General features: G+C 41.1%; 1 protein-coding gene and 1 long non-coding RNA gene across 3 annotated transcripts in view; one reads left to right on the top strand and one right to left on the bottom strand.

Annotated features, from left to right (window-relative positions):
- Nucleotides 1-377: 377 nt before the first annotated feature.
- LOC147236130 (uncharacterized) lies at nucleotides 378-3,325 on the bottom strand. Its single transcript, XR_015107441.1, has 2 exons — nucleotides 1,140-3,325; nucleotides 378-1,067 (listed from the first exon to the last, which is right to left on the bottom strand). It is a non-coding gene; the product is annotated as an uncharacterized LOC147236130 (long non-coding RNA).
- Nucleotides 3,326-3,362: 37 nt separating this feature from the next.
- zswim8 (zinc finger, SWIM-type containing 8) overlaps nucleotides 3,363-19,892 on the top strand; it is a 42,598-nt gene continuing 26,068 nt past the window's right edge. For both annotated transcript variants that reach the window (XM_086164174.1, XM_086164167.1), the window contains exons 1-8: nucleotides 3,363-3,840; nucleotides 15,179-15,332; nucleotides 16,006-16,100; nucleotides 16,363-16,535; nucleotides 17,352-17,459; nucleotides 17,753-17,834; nucleotides 17,957-18,077; nucleotides 19,185-19,386. In XM_086164174.1, the coding sequence (XP_086020300.1) occupies nucleotides 3,663-3,840; nucleotides 15,179-15,332; nucleotides 16,006-16,100; nucleotides 16,363-16,535; nucleotides 17,352-17,459; nucleotides 17,753-17,834; nucleotides 17,957-18,077; nucleotides 19,185-19,386 (1,113 nt within the window). In that variant the 5' untranslated portion in view covers nucleotides 3,363-3,662. The remainder of the gene's footprint in view (nucleotides 3,841-15,178; nucleotides 15,333-16,005; nucleotides 16,101-16,362; nucleotides 16,536-17,351; nucleotides 17,460-17,752; nucleotides 17,835-17,956; nucleotides 18,078-19,184; nucleotides 19,387-19,892) is intronic.

Raw genomic sequence — 19,892 nt, 5'->3', positions numbered from 1 at the left:
CACTCGGTACATCAGGAAATAACTGGTACCAGGTACTGGTACCAACTATTGGTACTGGTAATAGTTGGTACAGGTACCAACTATTACACACCAATAACAGAGGACACAAATGGCATGGGGAGCGTGAAATACAAAAGAGAGATTGTGACTTTTAAGACATAAAATCAGTTAACCAGCGGTGACTGTGAGAGTAATAGAGCATTGCAGTCTGTTACATTGAGATGTTGCTCTGGTTAAAGTCCCACATAAGAACCTGTGGTCAGCTGTTCTTTTTCGACTGTAACAAGACAGAAAAACAGAGGAGAGATTTTTTTTTTCTCATTTTCTGTAACTATGCAGCCCAAGTTTTCTCCCGAAGGATTACTAGTATGGGTTGGTTTTTCTTTTGAATTGACTGGGGGTCTTTAGCATGAAGCTGTGGCATCTTGACCTACTTTCTTCCTGCTGCAAATGGAAAGAAACCTCGGTTTAAAAAAAAACCCCGCTTCTATATTCTTCCCACAATTCCCTCCCTGTTTCTTTTTTGTGACTGTGTTAAAGCTCTTGCCTTTGTCAGTCTTACCTTCTCTTATTTGCCTGTTACAAGGCCCAGTCTGCTCCTTGCTTCCTGTTGTCATATTTGCCCAGTTGTACCACTATTTTATAAAACCAAAATTCATTTTTATGCTTTCTTTCATGATTTGTTCTTGTTTTTGCTTATCTCTGTAGCCTCCTAAATTTATTTTACCAAAACAGGCAGCGATTCACGCCTAAAATGCAGCCAAAGGAGAAAAAAAACAGCCAAGTATTGAGGTTGATTTCATTCAATCGTGTCAGCCTGCTGAGGGATGTGGAAACGTATTGTTTTCATTTTTTTAAATCTGATTTCCTCCTGACCTGATCACCGAGAGACCTGAGAGAGCAGGAGAGAGGGATCTTCCAAGCTGCTTGTGGAGAGCTGGCAGCCCGAAGCGGTGATCAGCTGACGGGGGAGGAGGAGCTGCAGGAGAAGAGAGACACCATCTTCCCCGGCAGACTGAGCTGGGTTGCCATGTCTTTTTGCTGGAAGCCACTTCAGCTATGTTGTTCTGTAAAGACATTGCCAGTCATTATTACCGTGCCCCATTTTAGTTTTGTTTTGTATTCATTGTTTCCTGTACCTATTATATCTTGCACTCGGGGTCATGGTGCCAATCCTGGTGTTGTTTTCCTCTTCGACACCCAGTGTGTTTTATTTTCATCATGTTTCTGTGTCCTTTGACATTTTACAGCACGACTGTTTGGATGCAAAACTGCTCTTTGACTGAGTTTTCCCGGTTTGGAGTTATCTGGGTACAAGACAACCCTTTTGATCTCTGACCTACCGGTTTGTGTCTTTCACTTTTTTTTTGTGTCAGATGAAAAAAAAAAAGTACTCACCAGTAAGCGACTGATATTACAAATATCTTCTACCTTCTTATCCACATTCGCTCAGACTCCTAAACAGCTGACACTCATTCTTCTTGCACATGTAACCACTGCCCATTTCAATTGCATTCATCCTTTCACCTGCACTTTTTGAGTTATAATAACAATTTTTCCTTTATTAATCCCTTGTTAGGAAATGTATTCTCTGCGATGAACAATGTGCTGTCGGCTGCCGTCCATCGGGAGCAGTTTGGGGTTCAATGTCTTGCTCAACCACACTTCGACACACTCGGAGGAGCCGGGAATTCGACCGGGAATGTTCGATTTCGAATACAACCGCTCTACCTCCTGCGCCACGCCGCCCCTTAAAAATGTCGCTTCACGCAGAAAACACAAACATGCGTGTTTCCGGCGTGGGGCGAATGTGTTTGCACACCAAGCTTATTGCACTGCCATTGTTCTATTTCACTGTTTATATTCATATATATGATAATGTTTACGCGCTTCCTGTTAATGCATAATGCGTACAGCCAAGTAGGAATTTCACTGTACAGGGAAACACGTTTCTACACTGTGCATTAGACGATAAACGCGTAGAATTTCTTGAATATTGATTGTAGATGAACTGCTCGATCATTAAATTTCATTTCATCACAACTTCTCCTGTGTGCCAGGACAGAGCTACAGATGTCTTACATCCAAAACGTGAAAATGAGTGATAAAAACAGATGCGGATGCTTGGGAGCAGTGTTAATTTTGGAAACAAAAACAGTGTCATCTGGACTTGACTGATAAGAAATAAAAATAAAATAACGAGTTGCCCCAGTGACCTCCCTCCCTGGCTCTCTACCCAGGGCTGGTCTTTTGTTTTCGGATCCTCCGTTGCTGGCTTCTCTCCCCACACCTGGCAACCCGGAGGCTGATACTGACAATCTGATAGATCCCGGACGGAAGGAAGACGGGAAATCATCTGGGGATCCCGGTTTCATTTGAGAGAGAGAGAGAAAAACGATCGTAGGACGCGGGGACAACCGGTGTCAGTCGGAAGGAAAGACATTTGAAGGACTGTTCGGGATGTCAGGAGGCTGGACCGGTTGACGAATCACGCTACAACCGCTTTTTTACGCCTCACGGGAGGCTCTGTTACCAATACAAAGAACGGAAAACATTGAGGCTGCAAGCGGGGATTAATAACAAACTACCGAGCTAACGTAACCTAGCAAAAGTCCATATCATTGGGAAATTAGCGACGCAAAAGAAGCGGGCGGGGTGTAAACGGAGAGATACGATAGCGTTATTGCATCCGCGGCAAATGTAAACAAACAGCTATTCCGGCTAGCCGAAGTTAGCCACTTTGAGGTTAGCGCTCTTTGCTAGTAGTTCCACGTAGCTAAGTTAACAAGATCAGCGGCGGAACCGAAGATAAACCGACCGGAGCGCGGTTGTCACCGGCTTTAAACCCCGATTTAACCCCCGCATAGTCACCGGCGGTCGGTGACAGCGCCGTGCACGATGTAGGTATCCACACAATTAGCCCGTCAGCTAACGTTTTTCGCCTTATCAATAGTGCTAATGGTAATAATAATGTAAAAGCGGACGGTTGAGTTAGCTTACCTGGTTGACATTGACGCGTTACTATTTCTTTTCGCGGAAGGTTATCGACACATCTCCAAGGGTAATGGCAAAATAGCATACTCGGAATATTCATGCCGGCTAGCGGAAAATATATCCGATTCAAAGTGAAAGAAAGAAACAAACAAACTCATGACCACTTAAACGTATTATTCGTCACGTCCAGACGGTTGACAATGTAAATCTCATCTGTGTGTTGTTTTATCGGTGATATTTTTCCATCGCTATCGCCCCCCCGGCGGCGGCGGCAAGTACAAGAGACGGCCTTGTGTTTTCAAAAAAAAGAAAAAAAAAAAAAAAAAAAAGAACAGGGCTGCCGGAGTGCATTGTTAAATCGATAGTAATGAGCAACAGTTTGTTTTGCAAAAGAAAAGACGGGGAAAGCGTGGGTAAAGTTAACGTGTGGACATTGCAGTCGTAACCGGCTGTGTTGTGTGTGTTTTCCGACCGTTTGAAGTGTAGAAAGTGTGTGTTATGTGGTGTGTTTGAGGGCCCAGCGGTAAGCCTCTCAGCTGTGTTTTGGTTGCTAGTCGCCTCCCCTCCCCCAGTCTTGAGACTCCAGCTTCTCCCCGAGTGTCTCCCCGTCTGCATTTTCTTAGACCGAGAAAAGGCCGTGACCTCCAAATCTCAAAAAAGTGGATGTAATGGAACTTATGTTCGCCGAGTGGGAGGATGGGGAGAGGTTCTCCTTCGAAGACTCGGACCGATTCGAGGAAGACTCCCTGTGTTCCTTCATCTCCGAGGCTGAGAGCCTCTGTCAGAACTGGAGAGGATGGAGGAAGCAGTCTGCAGGACCAAACTCACCCACTGTCAAGATAAAAGGTTGGCCGCCGCTGCACGACACTTGTGTTTTATGCGTGGAAGTCTGCAAAGTATGGCTTGATGTCCTTTTTCTTCAGGGTGCAGGATGTTGAAACACATCACACATCGCAGGCGGTCTGCACACACATCAGTGTTACAATGACAAAATGAACATGTCAAGTCATGAAATTGACTGCGGCTGCCATTTCACACTGCCCCGCTCAACCTTGTCACTTTATTGTTACCTTTGTGCTCTTATACCGCCTACCATCGGTGTGTTGTATTGATATGGAAGTATCCTGGGAATGTGGAACCCTCTGGCTACACATGGATGCACTTTCTGACAAGTCAGTCTGCATGCTGTGTGTGTGTGTGTGTGTCTGGGGGTTTTTCTTCACTGTCCTTTATGCTCTAGTTTACAGAATCCATCAATAAGCGCTGTGCTGCAGGACACACGGCTCGTGCTTTGACGTCCAGTCTTTTGCACAGTGTGTGCAGTCACAAACAAAGTGTCTGATGTTTATGTGCCCGTCTGAGCAAAATAACTTTTCATTATTTCCATTTGCATTCACTCACGAATGGTATGCACGTAACCCTTGCATGTCATACTGGACCCAAGTGGTTCAATAAAGATTGATTTTGTGTTTGGATATGAGACACTTACTTTCAAGTCCCTTAGATATACAGTGTTACTCGTGGCAGATGTTTATAGTAAAAACAGCCAGGGCTTTCACGAATATTGGATTTGTTTTTTTTTCTACCCAATTATAATGCTACCATCTCGCAACTTAAAACAAAATGCTTGTCAATGATCTAGTTGCTTTTAAATGCAGTGTTAATGGGAAGACTGCAAGAACCAGGGCCAAAAAAGCTACATTAAAGGTAAAGGAACCTAAAGGTAAAGTAAAGGAACACACACACACATATATATATGAAATACTTTGCTCTTTACACAGTCGAATGTGCTGACAACAAAATCACACAAAAATGATCAATGGAAATCAATTGTATCATCCCATGGAGGTCTGGATTAGGAATCACACTCAAAATTAAAGTGTAAAAACAAACTCCAGGCTGATCCAACTTTGATGTAATGTCCATAAAACAAGTCAAAATGAATCTGTGTTGCTTCCTGAGTGGACACTATGATTTCACACAAGTGTGATTGACTTGGAGTTACATTGTGTTGTTCAAGTGTTCCCTTTATTTTTTTGAGCAATATATATATATATATATATATATATATATCATGGTTAGACTTAGGGGATTTCAAACTCTTAATTATTCTAGTATGTTTCATGAACCAAGCTGGGCTTTACAAACGTAGCCAAACACGCTGGACTTGTATCAAACCAATATTATGTAACTTACACAAGTTATCAGCTTCTTCATTATACCCGACTAATTTTCCTCTCAGATTTGTAACATTAGCCCTTGACTACAACAACAACAACAACAACAACCGCAAATGCTAGTTGTTAATCCTACTACATTTGCAAAATGTGAGGAAGGTAGCAATAACATGTCCAGTATCAAATGTCAACTATAAAACAGTTATTTTTGTGTGTATTTATGGTATTACAAATGGTGTAACGTGAGCCAGGTGATACAAAATACACAATTATGTGATGCCAACAGCAGGGTAGCAATACTACGGATTACGTAAAGTTTCTAGATATGACAAAATCTCTACTCTGAGGACTTATTAGCTGCAAAATGATGTTTGCCTGAATGTGTGAATGTGGTTGAGAGCAGAGACGCGCTGAAAGGAAACAGAAGAGACTTCTTATTACCTTCTTTTTGTGATTGTGTTTGGGTTTTTCAGCTCACACACCAGCTGGGAAGAAAAAAGGTTTATCCTCAACAGGTCTGAGCAAGGCTTTTTCCACGGAAAACAACCGCGCAGTGCGTTTATGTCCGAAACGCTCTTCGTTTCGGGAGAGTTCATAATTTCACAATTCATAATTTAGCTGTGCTGTGAATGTGACGGTGGGATAATGGACGAGATGAAGCGCAACTTTAAATAGATTATTTTCTGATGCGAAAGAGTGGGTTGAAAATTCTCAACATGATGGCCTGTAACTGGAGCCGGGGACCCGTTGAAAGACTTAACAGGGACGGCACAGTAAACCTGAAAGGCAAACAGAGTGTCAACACACCCTTGAGTGGAAGTCATTCAGAAGTGCCGTGATTCATTTTGTGACAGGTGAACTTTCGGCACCATCTTGGGTTTAACAAACTGAAGCACAACGTTAACAGTTGGACCGCAGCATCGATCTGGTAGAATTTATTCATTATCTTTCAAATCCCAGCTGTCATTGGGTGAGATGAACCGGCCACCAGTTGATCTCAGAGCCACATATAGCGACGTACAACCACATTCTCGCCTAGTGCGGCCCTCGGAACAATATTTTGTGGCCCCCTGCCTGAAATTAAATCTTTGTGTTAGTGCAGCCCGCGTGTTTTTTCTCATATGCATCTGGGGGGTTTAAACAGTGGGTTTAAAAAAAAAACGGGCAAGGAAAAAAAATGAACATGTAACTTTGCAATGTATTTTTTTTGCTTCAAAATTTGAAAACAAGATGATTTTTTTGATGAAAAAAAATCTAGTGACATTGTTAAAACAATCTTTTCTTATTTCTGTAAAAACCACAGAAACACTAGCAAAAGGAAAAAACGGGGAAAACTAAAAAGGTTGATATAATAACTAGAATAGCCACCTTGCAAACATTATACTTCCTTTTATACATGCTAACAATACATTTTCTAATAAATTCTAGTGACAAATTTTCCCACAGTGACAAGGTCAACAATATTTTAACGGCGTAATTTCATCAATTCTTTTTTAATATTCAATTCTAATATTCATTTGTCATGCATTTTTTAGAGGAACAGTTCATGACATATAAAGATTTTTATAATTTCCCTGTTTACCTCCTTTACATCAAAACAAAGGAACCATTTGGACTTAGTGTTGCATTGTCTTCCACTTATGGCATTTACGACCCGGATTCAAAGTGTTGCGCCGCATAGAAGTTCAGTTTGTCGGCACATTGAGCAGCAAGACCATCTGAACCACTAGCTGTAGCTATTATTGTGTTCTCGTCGGGGTCGGGGCGGCTGTAGGTGTGTAACTTCATTGTAAAATTTGTTAACGGTAGATTCATTGCTCTGTTAATGACCCTGAGGTGCTTATTGGGGATGTGAAAGTGAATGAAGTTTCTTGTTCTTTCCAAAACACTCGTGTATGACTTGCGCAACATTCAAGGAAACGCACAAGGTCACAAGGTCATGCATTTTGTATGATCTTCAATGTTTGTGTCAAGATTCCTTGTCATTGACCAATGCTCTGTTTCACGTTATGAAAGTAGCACGATGACCATTACTCGCTTGTGTGTGTGTGTGAGAAGGCCAGGAAAAAAAAGTAAAAATATGCCAATTTTATCTTCTGTAGCATCTCCGAGCCAGGTTCACAGTCAGCGTTTTTTGTTTATTGATAGTTTCGTGTCCTGCTTTTCAATTAAATTGCAGGTCCGCTTTGTGGAAAGGGATTAAGTTTCTTGCTTTCGTGTTTTTGGACTCATGAAGATCTCTTGTTTGTCGCCCAGGTTCCGCCAAGTAGCAAAATAAATAAAAGACTTGTGCTTGTAAATGTATTACACACTAACACCAACTAGAAGTGTTAAACCAATATTTGATTTTTTTTTTTGTAAACAAAAGGTTAGCTTGGTACATTTACCTGGAAGGAGACAATCAGCTCTGTGGGAGTAAATAGCAATGGTCTTTCTCAAGAAAAAGAAACTTCTTCCTGGTGAGTTTTGATGAGATGCAGTTGGCCTTCTTTGGTTTGTTGACACTTAACCAGCATTTGACACAGTGTTTAATATTTGCCAGGGTTTAGTGTCCAACTGCCTAATAATCAGTCATTGTTTTGATTGGAAGCAATCAAAACAATGTCCTAAACAATGTCCTAAAGTTCTTTTTAGCGGTTTGTAGACCAGACGGTTTCTTTTAGAAATTCCTGCAGGACAGTCGACCCCCAACTCACACTACTGTTCGGTCACATGTAAGTTACTCACACGCTTTTCTTGGTTCGCCGTTATGTTATTAGTGTTAAACTTATGAGAAACATTAATCAATGCTTATATTAGATGCTGTTGGGATTGTTCTTCTTTCATTTGTTTAATGGCGTGATTTGGTTTAGTTGATCATAAATCCCGAATGACTTACAGCACACGTACACATCCCGGTTAAAGTGACAACGGAATTTCATTTGAAACTGTGCGTGAAAAAGAAGGTTACTATCACGTGTCTTTTACTTTGCCCGGCCGAGCCAAATTCTCCTCCCCCGATCCCTTTCCTGAGCAGACCCCCGCACTGGTGGACAAGGTTGCCAGATTGTGTGTAACCCACATAAGTTATTTGTTTTTTTTTTAAAAGTTTTTCCCTGAGATATTTCTGGCCCCAGTTGCTCGACTTTTTGTGCACCAGCAATGCATAAGTGCAGGCCAGATAGTGCAAGAGTGTTTATCAGAGTCTTTGTGCCTGTGCTACAAGACGCTGGTGTTACCTTGTCCACTGCAGATATGGAAAACAGATCTGTACCGCCTTATTTTCAGAACACTGACACCGAAAGGACATGAAAATACTTTGTCACGTCTTCAAATTAGTTTTGGTGTTTTACACTCTGATTGCAACTTTGTGTGTCAGCTGGGTTTTGAGCACCCTTCGAGTTTTGCAGTTGAGAAGCTAAAGTTAACATATTCAGTTGTATACTATCTGATGTTGCTTGCTAGTTTTCCTAATTTGCCAATAACTAACATGGTATTTATATTTCCTATGATGTTTTACTGTTTTATTTTTAGGTTAATTTAGCTTATCAAACACATTAGCAGAAGTAACTAATAAATTCACTGAATAGTCGTGTAACCTAGCTTGAAGCCTGAACTGAGGTTTATCACATTAGCAAAGTTTAGTGGGATATTATTCAGATTTGAAATTTGTCAGATAATACAGTTTTTGCTGTATTTTTTTCTATTTTAAATGATATTCATGAAAAACTTAAAATCATTTTCTTCTTCAAAATAAAAAAAATCTAACAGCCTGGATGTATATGTCAGAAATCCAAATAGTACAAACTGAATCTGATCTATGTGGCCTTTTTAATTGGATCTCAATATATTCTCAGAACACTGGTCTATTGACAGTTGGTGATTAATTAATCATTCCAAAAATTAAATCGTATGAAAAAATTAATTCAAATCAATTCTTTCACAAAACCAAACACCACATCATAGGGACGATGTGGCTCAGGTGTGAGGAGGGACACGGTTCATCAATGATGGGTAAAATGCAGAGAACAATTTCCCACAAGGGATTAATAAAGTATTCTAAATTCCAAATTGTAATTGATGCTAGTATCATCTAATCCCCACAGGATCCATATTAAATAGCAGGTCTAAATACAATTCGAGATATATTTACTGTGTACTACCACTGCAATGTCCTTTGTATCGCTCTATAGACACATCAGATGAATATTTCTGTGCGCACTCTTACTGACGGGAGGAGAAGTTATAATAAGTCACTAATCATGTGTTCAATTCGAATCAACAATAGAAATACTATAAAAACAATCAAAACTAAACACAAGTTAAATCAGCATCAATGCAGTGGAATTTTAACGACTTATCTGAACTGTCCATTGATATCGACTGTTATTTATTTATTTTTTTTGCATACATATATATATATATATATATATATATATATATATATTTTTTTTTTAATAACAAATGGGTACCTTTTTCTGAGGGTGACCTTTTTCAACCACAATTGAGGTGTAGTAATTTTCCTTTTTAACAGAAGCAGTGAAATCTCACGTCATCGAGCCGTTGCAGTAATTTGGATTTGTAACAACCTTGTATTCCGCTTTCAAAGCAACGGAAAAAAAAAAAAAATCAAGTATTAATACAATTTGATTATATTGTCGAGTTGTAACGTCACCGAACCGTGTAGACAAAGTGTGAACACACACACACCTCAACAGTTTGATGGCCATGTTAGCTGACATTTCCTGGGGTGATTGTAACCTTTACCAACCAGCAACATGGTTTTTGCCATTTAGGGTTGTGGGTGACCAAGTAATTTTCTTGTATATCAAGAATCAGGTTTAGAAAAGAAAAAAAATATGGATATTGTAAAATCTTGTTGCAAAGGACCTTGTTATTTTTTGAAGACATTTTGCTTCTTCCTCAGAAAGGCTTTTCAGTCCTCAACTTGAATAACTAAAGCCTACTATCTGACAGGATACTGCAGGATATTGCAACAAGTACCTTTACCGCAATGACTGAGAACTTTAGACCAGAGCGGTTACATATCTATTGCTTATAACGTTGAGAGATGATGATAATAATTGATAATACCAACAGAATTAGACTGGAAAGCATTGTTGAGCTGAATTATGGTGAGAAATGAGTGTATTGTAAATGCGGCTCATTGAACTTCTGACTTCATTGGATCCAATTTTGATAAAAATTACACCGCTAGTCGCGTTGAGAACCCATTAATTCATCCCATTTCCTCCAAAAATGCCAAGCTGTGCATGAAGAATGTGTGTATTTTCCACAACAGAATGACTGCCGTCTGTTACGAGTTGGCTCAGTGCACGTGGACCTGCTGTCTGGAGGGACATTAGGGACCTAAGCGCTGCAGATGGCTGAATTACTGGTGACCTTTGTTTCAGAAATAAGCAAAGCTGGACAATCTTGCCTTGAGAAAGCAGATTTTCAAGTTGGTTATCATTAATATTTCATTTTCAACAAACAACAAAAGAACACATAATTCTGTACGCATAGATTTGGGATGTTCAAACACAAATATTCCAGTGTTTTTTTTTTTATGCACCGTTCACGGTATGGGTCATCTATTGCTGTTGCCAGGGACACCGGTATCTATGTGTGGTATTGAGCCCATATGTTTATTAGGAACAGTGGATCCCTCAAGAGCTCGGCAATGTAACAAATGCATCTCGTCACTAATCTGTGAGAAAGCAAGCGTGGCTGAAAAAGTTTGTTCTCCAAAGACGTTCATTGACAACGAAGCAACTTTAGAACGTTGGATCTATTTTCCAACAGTCCAAACCGATGAAATTACCCTTTCTAACTACCCTGGTTTGATTTGTTTTGTCTGAAATCATTTTGAAAGTCTAAAGGAGTCGCAAAATATAATGATTTAATCAGAGTTCAAGCAACACAAGTCTTCAAGGACATGGAGTACAATATCTGAATGTCTGCATGTTTTTTTCACGAGTTGCAATCATTGTATTGGTAGAATGTGACTTTCCATACTATATTTGCATGTCCTTCTGTGTTGTTGTTTTCATGTGTTTAAAGATATAGATTTTTTTTTTTTTTTTTTTTTTTTTTTTTTTTTGCAGGATCAGGCCTATGAAAGACAAAGACGACACTTTGTCAAATTTATCTATGAAACACACTTCACTTATATTTCAGAGATCCGACTGCGGTGAGCTTGTGCTTATTTGCTGCTCTGTCGCTCTATTAGATGAGCTATTTCTCCGTAACATTTAAGTGATGCAAACTGTTTGTCTTGATGAGTTTCTCATGGCCGCTAACCAGGAGCCCCTGATCCTTCGCTACAATGATGGCATTATATGAAGGCATTGCTCACCTCCATATATGGCAAATGGCAGCCAAGTATTGGCATAGAAATTAGGCTTGTAATCTGAGACGCATTACTTTTCCCGATCTCCCTGGCAGACTAAATAAGACTTCAGTGTCAGTGTTCAGCACGCACACACACACACACACTAGTTTTTTTTTTTTTTTTTCCAAGCACGATAGATGAAGCTGATTAGAAGGCCAGAGGTTACTGAGAAGAACAACGTTATGTTTCCCCAGCATTTAACATTCAGCCTCAATGAAAGAGCAACATTTTTTTCTTGTGACCGTAGCTCTTCACTACTCCTCTTTCTCAAAAACACACATTTCTTGCGATTTAAAAAGATGCCAATTTCTCCTCCCCCGATCCCTTTCCTGAGCAGACCCCCGCACTGGTGGACAAGGTTGCCAGATTGTGTGTAAATCTCATTAGTTATTTGTTAATGTGTTAAATGTTTTCCCTTTCCCCCCCATTTCCCTCACATACGTAATCGGCTTCAGGGAGACATGCCTGGCCCCAGTTACTCGACTTTTTGTGTACCAGCAATGCATAAGTGCAGGCCAGATAGTGCAAGAGGGTTTATCAGAGTCTTTGTGCCTGTGCTACAAGACGCTGGTGTTACCTTGTCCACTGCAGATATGGAAAACAGATCTGCACCGCCTTATTTTCAGTACAGTATACCCTTGTTTTTAGCAGGGGGTTACGTTCCAAAAAGAACCCGTGATAGGCAAAATCCGTGAAGTAGAAACCTTTATTTCTTTTTACAATTATTATACAATTAAATACTCTATTATACATTGAAAAGAAAGAACAAACCATTTTACAAGCTCAATCATTTGTTTCGCTTTTGTGCAGATAACGTTTGTATCCTACGTAATGTTTTTTTTTCCTGCAGTCATTAATCCACAGAGCTAATGCAAACTCCATCCTTACCATGGTCTTGTTGCGGACAGTTGCAACCCTTTTTGCATCCTTATTAAAACTTATTGCTGCTGTCGTCCTTATGTTCTTTTATTCCTTCTTTATGGATTAATTCAGTAATGCCGACCTACAGCCGCATAGCTTTTACCTTCCCTTAGCATGTCCAGAAGTTTAACTTTATCTGCGATAGATAGCATTTTCCGCTGCCTTTTGGGCCCTGCAAGGTGCTTTTGTCGCTCCAGAGCGTTTTGTCAACATTATGGGTTTTAGAGAAACTCGAAATTGCAAGAGAATTTACACGTACGTCATGTAAATTTGTCAAGCTGTTTTACGTACGTGTACATATTAAACTGCGACGTTATTGACGCACAGGTAGAGAAGAAGCGGAGTGACTTTTTAGCCAATCAGAATGCAGAACACAATGCACCATGCAAATCCGTGAAGTAGCGAAACCGTGGAAAGTAAACCGCGTTACAGCGAGGGATCGCTGTACACTGACACAGAAAGGACACGAAAATATGTTTTACACTCTGATTGCAACTTTGTGTTGCAGTTTAGAAGCCAAAGTTAACATATTCAGTAGTATCCTATCTGATGTTGCTTGCTAGTTTTCCTAATTTGCCAATAATAACTAACTTGGTGTTTATATTTCTTATCATGTTTGAGTGTTTTATTTTACTTTAATTTAGCTTATCAAACATATGAGCAGAAGTAACTGATGAATGAATAATCGTGTAACTTTGCTTGAAGCCCGATCTGAAGTTTATCACAATAGCAAAGTTTCAATTGAATGTTATTTTATCTATTTTAGTTAAATTCATATTCATGAGAAACTTAATTACTATCCATTTCTTCCCCCCCAAATAATCTTGAATTGTTTTTCATTCTCTATTTTTGCTGTGAAATGTACCTTTGACGCTGACACTGTCTGTATTTGTGTGTCAGAAATCCAAATTGTACAAACAATATCGGATCGTGCAACATGGCCTTTTCAATTGGATCTCGATATAGTCTCCAAACATGGGTCTATTGACAGTTGGTGATTAATTAATCATTCCAAAAGTTAATTGATTGATTCATATTTCTCAAATACACAATTTCTTACAATTAAAAAGATGACCATTATGATCAGGAAATGATCTTTTTTGACTACCCACACCTACTAAGTTTGATTTGATAATAATCAGATACCTAAAGCAGAATCTGAGATTTTTTGACAAGCCACAAAAAGAAGAACAACTAGCTTTTTATTTACAGGCTCATGAGTAGCTATCTTATGGTCTGCAGGTATATTTACACAAAGATCTGCACTCACTTTACTTCATTACACTGAAATAATCTGAATATGAGTTTCACCGGCGCCATGCGAGCCTCAGTGATCGGCTGCTTTACATCGCAGTATTGTGCAGGGAACTTGTTTATCTCTGGGAGAGAATTTTTGACAAAAAATCAGCAGCCTTTGTTTCGACAACAGGATCGTAGATAAACCAATAAGTAGATCGATCTGTATGAACCTCCGTCGTCGTAATACATGTTGAAGCAGGCAGTTCTGCACCGGCTTACGATTTACGGAATTGAACAGTAATATACACTGCTCAAAAAAATAAAGGGAACACTTAAAAAACACATCCTAGATCTAAATGAATGAAATATTCTTATGAAGTACTTTGCTCTTTACACAGTTGAGTGTGCTGACAACAAAATCACACAAAAATGATCAATGGAAATCAATTGTATCAACCCATGGAGGTCTGGATTAGGAATCACACTCAAAATTAAAGTGTAAAAACAAACTCCAGGCTGATCCAACTTTGATGTAATGTCCTTAAAACAAGTCAAAATGAATCCGTGTTGCTTCCTGAGTGGACACTATGATTTCACACAAGTGGGATTGACTTGGAGTTACATTGTGTTGTTCAAGTGTTCCCTTTATTTTTTGAGCAGTATAGTTTTGTGTCTAGACGCCCCTCCTCTCGCCACCACCTTATCCTGATGCAAACAGAAAGTTGAGAAGCATCGGCAAGGAGGCCAAGGAGACAACGTTGGTCTCTCTTTCAATGGGCTCCCCGTCCATAGGAGGGGCCAAGAGGGTCGGGTTCATTGGGGCCAAAAGTGGGGGCCTTTACGGTCTGACGATTGGATTCAAGAGCTGACTTTAGGGAACTGGAACATCTTGTCTCTGGTGGGGAAGGACCCTGAGCTGGTGTGCAAGGCAAAGAGCTTCTAACTAGATCTAGTCCGTCTTGCCTCCACGCATCGGAAACAGTCTCCTCGAGAGGCTTGGACTCTTCCACTTTTGGGCCGCCTCCCGTCGTACTTGTTGCCCCCCCTTCCTCGGCTCTGTGCCTGCTTGCCGGGGTTAAACCCAGTGGTTGAGAGGGTAGCCTCCCTCCGCCTTCAGGTAGGGGGATGGGTTCTGACTGTTGTTTGTGTCTGTGCACTGAATGGAAGCTCAGAGTACCCACCCGTAGTCTGGGGAGGGGAGGGGGGCCACAGAGCCACCCTGCCAGGAACTCCCTTGTTCTGCATGGGGACTTCAATGCTCATTTGGGCAATGGCAGTGAGACCCGAATGGGCGTGATTGGGAGGAACCTAGGCTGTGTTTTGTCATGAGATCAATTGATCCCCACCTGGTGGTGAGTTGACTTGGACGATGTCAAGCTGAAGAATGAGTCCCTGTCCTTTTTTTTCTGGTCGAGCTCCAGGGGCGGCCGAAACCTGCGGCTTCCAATCAGACGTCTCTTTGCTCTTCCCCCAGACGGCCAGGTGATTCCACTGGTGGAACTGTCAGCCAAGCAGGTCGCCTTCCACATCCCGTTCGAGGTGGTTGAGAAGGTCTACCCCCCGGTACCGGAGCAGCTGCAGCTCCGCATTGCCTACTGGAGCTTCCCAGAAAATGAGGAGGACATCAGGTAAGCTCCGGCTTTTTTTTACAAACTTACCCAATCTACCGGACATTTTGAAAAGGTTGATGTTATGCATCCTGCACCAAAAACTCCAAAAGCAGACTTTGCTGTTGTTCTTTCAATGTCGATATATTTTGAAAGTTAGAAATATCAGCTTCAATTTTATGTTTTGGATAGATTTAGGTTTTGCAGCAGACAAATGTCCCCTGTTCCCTCTGAATGTAGAACGCTTATCTTTTCACTTCCATCCAAACGCTTTAGCAGTCGAATATGTGTTTAACACTCTGGGGAAGTGATCGATTGACCGTTTCAGGAAGAATTGCCAGCATGGACTAAAAAGTTATATTATCTTGTTATGCCAGTTCTTGGATATTTGATAACGGATTTCTTTGTGTTTTTTTTTTTGTTTTTTTTTAATTACCTTCGAGTTCTATTGTAAAGCTTGTCTTAAATTGAGTTTTTTTTTAACAGTCTTTACTTTGCAAAAGTGAAGAAGTTATACGAAAGAATAAGGTAAAATAAGTGATGCGACTTGTAGCTTCATTAATCTGGAAAACAGAAAGGTTCTTGACTTTCTTAAGCACGTTTGATAGTTTGGTCATTAGATTCCCATCATTTGTCTGTTCAGATGTTCTCTTCATCACCCTCTTTCCTCGATATCTACCTTCTCATTTTGCAGGTTGTATTCCTGCCTGGCGAACGGCAGTCCGGATGAATTTCAGCGTGGGGAACAGCTGTACCGAATCCGGGCCGTCAAAGACCCTCTGCAGATCGGTAGGTGGGGTTGCTTTGTGTCGTAGGGAGAGGTTTTTATTTTCAAGGTGAGACGAATCATGCATGTGAATGCAAACATAAAAGAAATTCTGTTTATTCTCATTGCATCTTTTAAGGTATTACAAAGAACCTTGTCACCAACACCTTGTTTGTTTGTTTTTTTAATTTATTTTGACAACTGTGCCATGAATATGATTCAAACTCGAAAACCACAACCAACCAAAACCAGGTTTTATTTTTGACGAGTTGCATTTTTCACCAGGATTCCATCTTAGCGCGACGGTCGTGTCCAGTCAGTCGGGTCAGTCGAAAGGAGCCTACAACGTGGCGGTCATGTTTGATCGCTGCCGCATCACGTCCTGCAGCTGCACCTGTGGAGCCGGCGCCAAGTGGTGTGCGCACGTGGTGGCGCTCTGCCTCTTCAGGATCCACAATGTGAGTCTTAAAACCCCAAGGGACCACAAGACGCACCAGGTTTGAGTGAAAGCAGCTCTGCTTTAGTTATCCTTTAAGTCAGGGGTCTCAGATCGCGGCCCGCGGGCCAATTGTGGCCCTCGGAATGATATTTTGCGGCCCCCTGCCTGAAATCAACACGCATTTCTAACATGCGCCTGGGGGTTTTATACGGTGGGTTAAAAAAAAACAAAAAAAATGGGCAAGGAAAAAATGAAAAAGTAATTTTGCAATGTTTTTTTTTTTTTTTTTGCTTCAAAATTTGAAAACAAAATGATTTTTTGATGAAGAAAAACGTCTAGTGACGTTGTTAAAACGATCTTTTCTAATTTCTATAAAAAATAAAACACAAAAACGATAGCATAAATAAACAGGCAAAATTAAAAAGACTGATTTAATAGCCAGAATAGGCTTGTAAACGTTATATATCCTCTAATACTTGCAATTTATTAGAAAATGTATTGTTAATACATTTTCTCATAAATTGTAGTGGCAAATTTTCTCTTTTAACTCAACAATATTTTTAGGTTGTAATTTCATCCATTCTTTTTTAATATTCATTTGTAATATTAATTGGTCGTGTATTTTTTAGAAGATCAGTTCATTACATATAAAGATTTTTATAATTTACCTGTTTACCTCCCTTACCCTAAAACAAAGGAAACGTTTGGATTTACTGTTACTTCTCGGTAATGATTGAACTGGTCCGTCCCCCTTGACATCAAATGTGGCCGTATGAGCTTGACACCCTTGCTTTAAGTGAACCAATTTAATTATTGATCATCCCCTGTTAAACAGGCTTCGGCAGTGTGTCTGAGAGCGCCGGTGTCAGAGTCTCTGTCCAGGCTGCAGAGGGACCAGCTCCAAAAGTTTGCCCAGTACCTCATCAGTGAACTGCCCCAGCAGGTACTCAACCAGCAAGAGTCAGCTCCAGGACACAATTTCATCCACCGCTGTTGATATTAAATGCACATAACTCGACATATACTTTGAATTTTTTTATGCATTCCATTCACACTCAAACCACAGTGAGACAGAAGTAACCGATTTCTCGGAAGACCACTTTAAAACGCTGCTTGTATGTGTGTTTTTTTTTTTTTCTCCTCTTTGTCCAAAAAAAATGCATCTCCCCTGATTTTTTCACGTCATAGAACTTGTTGAGCAGGTTCAGCAGCACTGAGTGTGTTTTGTTTGTCCAGATTCTCCCCACAGCGCAGCGGCTGCTGGATGAACTGCTGTCCTCTCAGTCCACTGCCATCAACACTGTCTGTGGAGCTCCAGGTAACTGAGCCTGAACGGTCATTTTAAATCCCAGCCTTTTGACTCGGAGCCGACCCGAATATCAGCCAGACTCATTGTTGGATAGATTATTGATTTGTGCATTTGGACGTTTGCGTTCTCAGACCCCACGGCCGGCCCCTCGGCCTCAGACCAGAGCACCTGGTACCTGGATGAGTCGACGCTCAGCGACAACATCAAGAAGACACTGCACAAGTTCTGCGGGCCCTCGCCTGTTGTTTTCAGGTGACTCCCAGCCTGCCGCCTGAAGTGGAGGCTGGAGCGAGCGGCGTTAAACTCGAGTCGGAGCTGTCGAACATTTTTATTGCACCCTGGCTTTAATTCATGGCTCGGTGTTAGGACTTTTGTTTATCTTTTAACTTTTGTCAGTTTCATTTTGTCACATAGACCTGGTCTCTGCCCTTCAGTTCAACTGAAGGGATACATTTTACGACTATTTATGATGTGTTTCCACAATTTAAACTCTGCGCATCATCTGATACACTTTGAGTTGTACGCGCAGAGCACCTTTATAATTTATCAACTATGCTCATTTTGTGTCATTTCCTGTGTTTTTCTATTCTCCGTCCACTATGGATATGTTGTACCCCAGCGGTCCCCAACGTTTTTATCTCCGCGGACGGCGACACGTAGATTGTTTATATTGCGACGATAATAATAAACGTGAATCCACCATGCACTCGTATGCAACTTTATTAGCGGCTTCCTCGTAACATCGCGCCAACAACATAACATGAGTTTCATGAAGGCTCCATTCCTCTTTGGCGCATGTTATGCAGAGCGGCTCGGTCTGTGGGAACCACCTGTTACGATAATTCCACATTTTCAGAACTCCTGTTAATGTCTGTTAAAATCTCTCTTTTTCTCGGAAGTTGTCGGCTCTTCACAAGACCTTTTCCCCTTCGAAAAGACACTTTCCGTCCGTTTTTTACTCCTTTTGCTAGTTTGTGGGCTACATTTTTGGCGCTCGAGTGAACGAGATGTCACAGAGAGATCCCAGACTCAAATAGTAAATCCAACGGAAATAATTGATTATTTCTTGGGCGTCCCGGTACCAATTGATCCACGGACCGGTACCGGTCCGCGCCCCGGGGGTTGGAGACCACTGTTGTACACAGCTTATGGAAAACAAATTTCCTTCGATTCTCTCAGAGTGGACTGACAATAGAGACCTTGAATTAACCAAATTAAAAATGCAAGTGTCGAGGGACAGTCATAAATATTTGTGAGAGTGAAGTCGTTTCTTTGATAAATGTCGCTCTAAGCATCATATTTCCAGATCTGTGGTTGCTTGTATAACTTGGATGTTATATTCCCGGCTCTGCTCCGCAGCGACGTCAACTCGATGTACCTGTCGTCCACGGAGCCGCCGGCCGCCGCCGAGTGGGCGTGTCTGCTGCGACCTCTCAGAGGCCGGGAGCCCGAGGGGATCTGGAACCTTCTGTCCATCGTCAGGGAGATGTTCAAGAGAAGAGACAGCAACGCCGCGCCGCTGCTGGAGATCCTGACGGAGCAGTGCCTCACCTATGAACAGGTGCAAACTCCATCGCGGTCAAATTTACGAACGTTTTCCACGCCGCTATTTGAAAACGACATATGGACGTGATTTAACTTTGTTTTCCCACTCAGGCTTGTAGAGATACATGGGTTGGAATTAATATTTTGGCAGATTTCAGTGAGTTGTAAATGTTATTTATGATACGCAACGGGCGTATTCACTTGTATCCATACTAAGTGCTCAACTAAATCAAATCCATATTGCTGTTTGACAAAGTCTGGGCTTTTCACCAAGGGATTGACTGATGTGCCTTGTAATTTTCAATAAGCCTTGACTGTCTGCAGAGAACCCAATTTGACAATCATTTGACAAACACACCCAATTTAAATGGTATCAAGTGTCTCCCGTGCAACGTGCGCAACGCCGCCCGCCTACCAATTGACACCGGTGGCCTGCAGATCCTGACTGGCATCCGGATCCATCTGAAAAGGCATTTTTGATCATTACAAATATATATTATATACTCTATCATGATCAAACAT

The sequence above is a fragment of the Fistularia commersonii genome, chromosome 2, assembly GCF_037954325.1.
Source record: "Fistularia commersonii isolate RoL2024-O1a breed Wild chromosome 2, RoL_Fcom_v1.0, whole genome shotgun sequence".
Taxonomy (NCBI): Eukaryota; Metazoa; Chordata; class Actinopteri; order Syngnathiformes; family Fistulariidae; genus Fistularia; species Fistularia commersonii.
The sequence above is the reverse complement of the archived record's forward strand: the minus strand, read 5'-3'. Positions and strand labels throughout refer to the sequence as shown.